The sequence below is a fragment of the Buceros rhinoceros genome, unplaced genomic scaffold, assembly GCF_000710305.1.
Source record: "Buceros rhinoceros silvestris isolate BGI_N320 unplaced genomic scaffold, ASM71030v1 scaffold32397, whole genome shotgun sequence".
NCBI classification, from domain to species: domain Eukaryota; kingdom Metazoa; phylum Chordata; class Aves; order Bucerotiformes; family Bucerotidae; genus Buceros; species Buceros rhinoceros.
The window spans coordinates 582-3524 of NW_010420915.1; the positions used below are offsets into that span (position 1 = coordinate 582).

General features: G+C 56.2%; 1 protein-coding gene across 1 annotated transcript in view; it reads left to right on the top strand.

The window, feature by feature from the left end:
- The window catches only part of MRPL45 (mitochondrial ribosomal protein L45), a gene marked incomplete at its 5' end in the record, with an annotated part of 3260 nt that extends 575 nt beyond the window's left edge, over window positions 1–2685 (top strand). Inside the window, 6 exons of the mRNA XM_010139487.1 lie at window positions 75–192; window positions 781–879; window positions 1486–1534; window positions 1745–1894; window positions 1978–2151; window positions 2626–2685. Of these exons, the coding sequence (XP_010137789.1) occupies window positions 75–192; window positions 781–879; window positions 1486–1534; window positions 1745–1894; window positions 1978–2151; window positions 2626–2685 (650 nt within the window). The remainder of the gene's footprint in view (window positions 1–74; window positions 193–780; window positions 880–1485; window positions 1535–1744; window positions 1895–1977; window positions 2152–2625) is intronic.
- Window positions 2686–2943: the final 258 nt, after the last annotated feature.

Sequence of the window (2943 nt, forward strand, 5' to 3'; positions counted from 1 at the left end):
GCCGGCGTGCTGCCTCTTTATTTCTTTCCCTTTGCTGTTTCTGAGCCTCCCCCCGACCTTTCTTCTCTCCGCAGCTGAGATCATGGACCCTTACATCCCTCCTGAGGGCGACGCCCGCTTGACTTCGCTTTCCAAAGACGGGCTGAAGCAGAAGATGGAGAAGCTGAAGCAAACTGCGGTCTCTCGGCTAGCGTACGTACCTCCTCGTGCTGCCTCTTTATTTCTTTCCCTTTGCTGTTTCTGAGCCTCCCCCCGACCTTTCTTCTCTCCGCAGCTGAGATCATGGACCCTTACATCCCTCCTGAGGGCGACGCCCGCTTGACTTCGCTTTCCAAAGACGGGCTGAAGCAGAAGATGGAGAAGCTGAAGCAAACTGCGGTCTCTCGGCTAGCGTACGTACCTCCTTTCTAATTCGTCCGCGGTGCAGCGGTTTTGCTCGGTTCTGCCTTGCAGGGGTGAGATGGTGCATTTTGTTTTCCACCCGCTTCTTCCATCGTTGCTATTTTACCACTACCCCGGGAGTCCCTGGTGTGAGAGTGACCACAAGGGCCCCGTCCTGGCAGCGTGCTCTCATTTCCTTGAGGATTCGTTGGGTTTGCAGCACGGTGCCTGTTTTAGGACCACCGAGAGCTTGTGATCTTAGTGGGGAGTCTCCAGTTCCCGGTTGCTCCCTGGGAAATGTTGGCCTCGAACCAGATAAGATCGCTTTCATTGTCTGAAACACGCAGGACGGTTCCAAGTTGTCCTTCACTCACCGTTGAGCTTTTCTTGTTGTTTCAGTCTGCGGAAGGTAAAAGATCATGACCCGGATTTCAGCACTAAAACCTTCCCCGAGAAGGCGCAGGAGATCTTCATCGAGGCTCACAACTGCCTGGCAAAGTAAGAGCCCAGCGCTGGCGGCTGCGCTTGTGGGGGCCCTGCTGCTCTCTGCTTCCACCCTCTGCCTCCAGCTCCCTAATGCTCACACCCCCTCTGCAGCCAGGGCTTTTCTCTCTTCCTGCCCTGTCTCTGTGAAGAGCAGAGGGTTGGGGGTTCGGTCTGTACCCTTCTGCTTTCGGTAAGAAAAGCAGGCTGCAGGAGTTCGCCTCGGTCTGACCCGCAGCAGGGATGAGCCTTTGGTGTCCCCAGCAGGTGAGGGGGTGGCTGGTGCTGCTCCGAGTCGCGCTGCAGGGAGCTGTCTGGGTGCAAAATGCTGCTCCACTGGCTCGCTCCACTTTCCAGCAATACAGCAGCTTTCAAAACTGCCTCGTTCTTGGTTACAAATCCAAATATCAATAAAACAGTTAGTCATAACTGGCTTCCGAAGGATGTTGTCGTGTCTTTCCCTGGAGCCTCATCAACCAGCGCGTGGTCACCTTCTGATTTCGTGCTGAGAATTCGGCTTTTTCAGTTTCACCATTAGATCGTGTGTCTCCTGGGGGAGCAGGAGTTTGTGAAATAGCCTCTTGGTGTGAACTCCAGTAACTAGGTGTGTTTCACTTGCAGTTTCGACAAGCAGAAACTTCACTCCCTGGTGACAGAGCGCTGCTACCCGGTAAGTGTTTGGATGCAGCGTGTCCTTGATCTACTCCTCAGCCTTTAAGGCTCTCAACCCGATTGTCCCATTTTTCCTGGATACAGCAAGGACAGAGCTGGGGGAAAAACGCAGCTCTACGCAACAGCTAACGAGTAAATTGTCTGTACTGATTGGCTGGTCGTTTAATCCACGTCCTCACCGAGTTGGTGCTTCTTTTTTTCTTTCCAGGAGATGGTCCGTGGGAACAGGTACAAAACCATCCGCTGGCGTTTCGTGGAGTCGCTGGAGCCTCCCAGAGTGGTTCATGTTCGATGCGACAGCATTGTGAACCAAGGCAACCTGTACGGCCAGGTGACGGTGCGGATGCACACGCGGCAGGTACGTCCCCGGAGCCTCCCGCCTTTCCCGGCCGGCTCCGACTCCCCGCTGGCCTCACCTGCGTTTCTTGGCTCTTGTCACAGATGCTGGCAATCTACGACCGCTTCGGGCGGCTGATGTACGGCGGGGAGGAGGTGCCCAAGGACGTTTTGGAGTACGTCGTGTTCGAGAGGTACTTGGTCAACCCATACGGCACGTGGAGGATGCACGGCAAGATCGTTCCGGAGTGGGCTCCCCCGAAGGACCCCATCATTAAGGTAAAAAAAGCACCAGTGTGGCTCGTGCCTGTGAAATGTGGGTCCCCAGTTAATTCTGAGCAAAACCAAAGCTGAGCCTTCTGTAACAGGGAGGTGGTGGGTTAGTCTGCGAGCAGAGCTATGTAGTAAGGTGGCGTTATCAGCCGCCAGCCAGTGGAAGCTGCAGTAGGAGGCGTGTGACACATGGGAGGTGATTTAGGAGGTTCCTGCTCCCTGTACAGAGCCTGGCAAAGAGCTGCGGGTGCTCTGTCTTCCTGGGTATTAAAACCAGGTCCATGCGAGGACAGGGGTGACAACGATCCCCGTTTCCCCTCTGTGTCCTCCCCCATGCTGTTCCCATCTGCTCACCATCCTGTGCAAGGCCTTGGCATTGCCAGAACCCCCCGCGCAGCCTTTCGCCTGCTCTGTAACACGGGGAATTACTGTTCGGGCCCTTCTGCTGCCTCGCGCTGACTCTGTTGCTCGCTCTCCCAGACGGTGTTCATTCCTGGCCCAACCCTGGACCCCTCACAGGAGTATGAAGAAACGAAGTAGGAAGCTCCGGAGCCTGTACAGAGGAGTGCGGAGAGCCCCGGCAGGAAGGAGTGGGGACTGGGGGGGTCGTGGGCTGGGCACGGCTGTGCCTTTCCAGTGAGCCGTCCGCAAACGCAGCGGCTCCGGCAATGGACTCCAGTCGCTAAGGAGTTGCCTTTAAAGGAGCGAGAGGGGCCTGGGAGGGGGATTCGGATCTGTCCGGGTAGCCTTAGTGTGCTGCAGCTCAACCCTCCCTGTGCTTCCATCCCCGTGAAGATC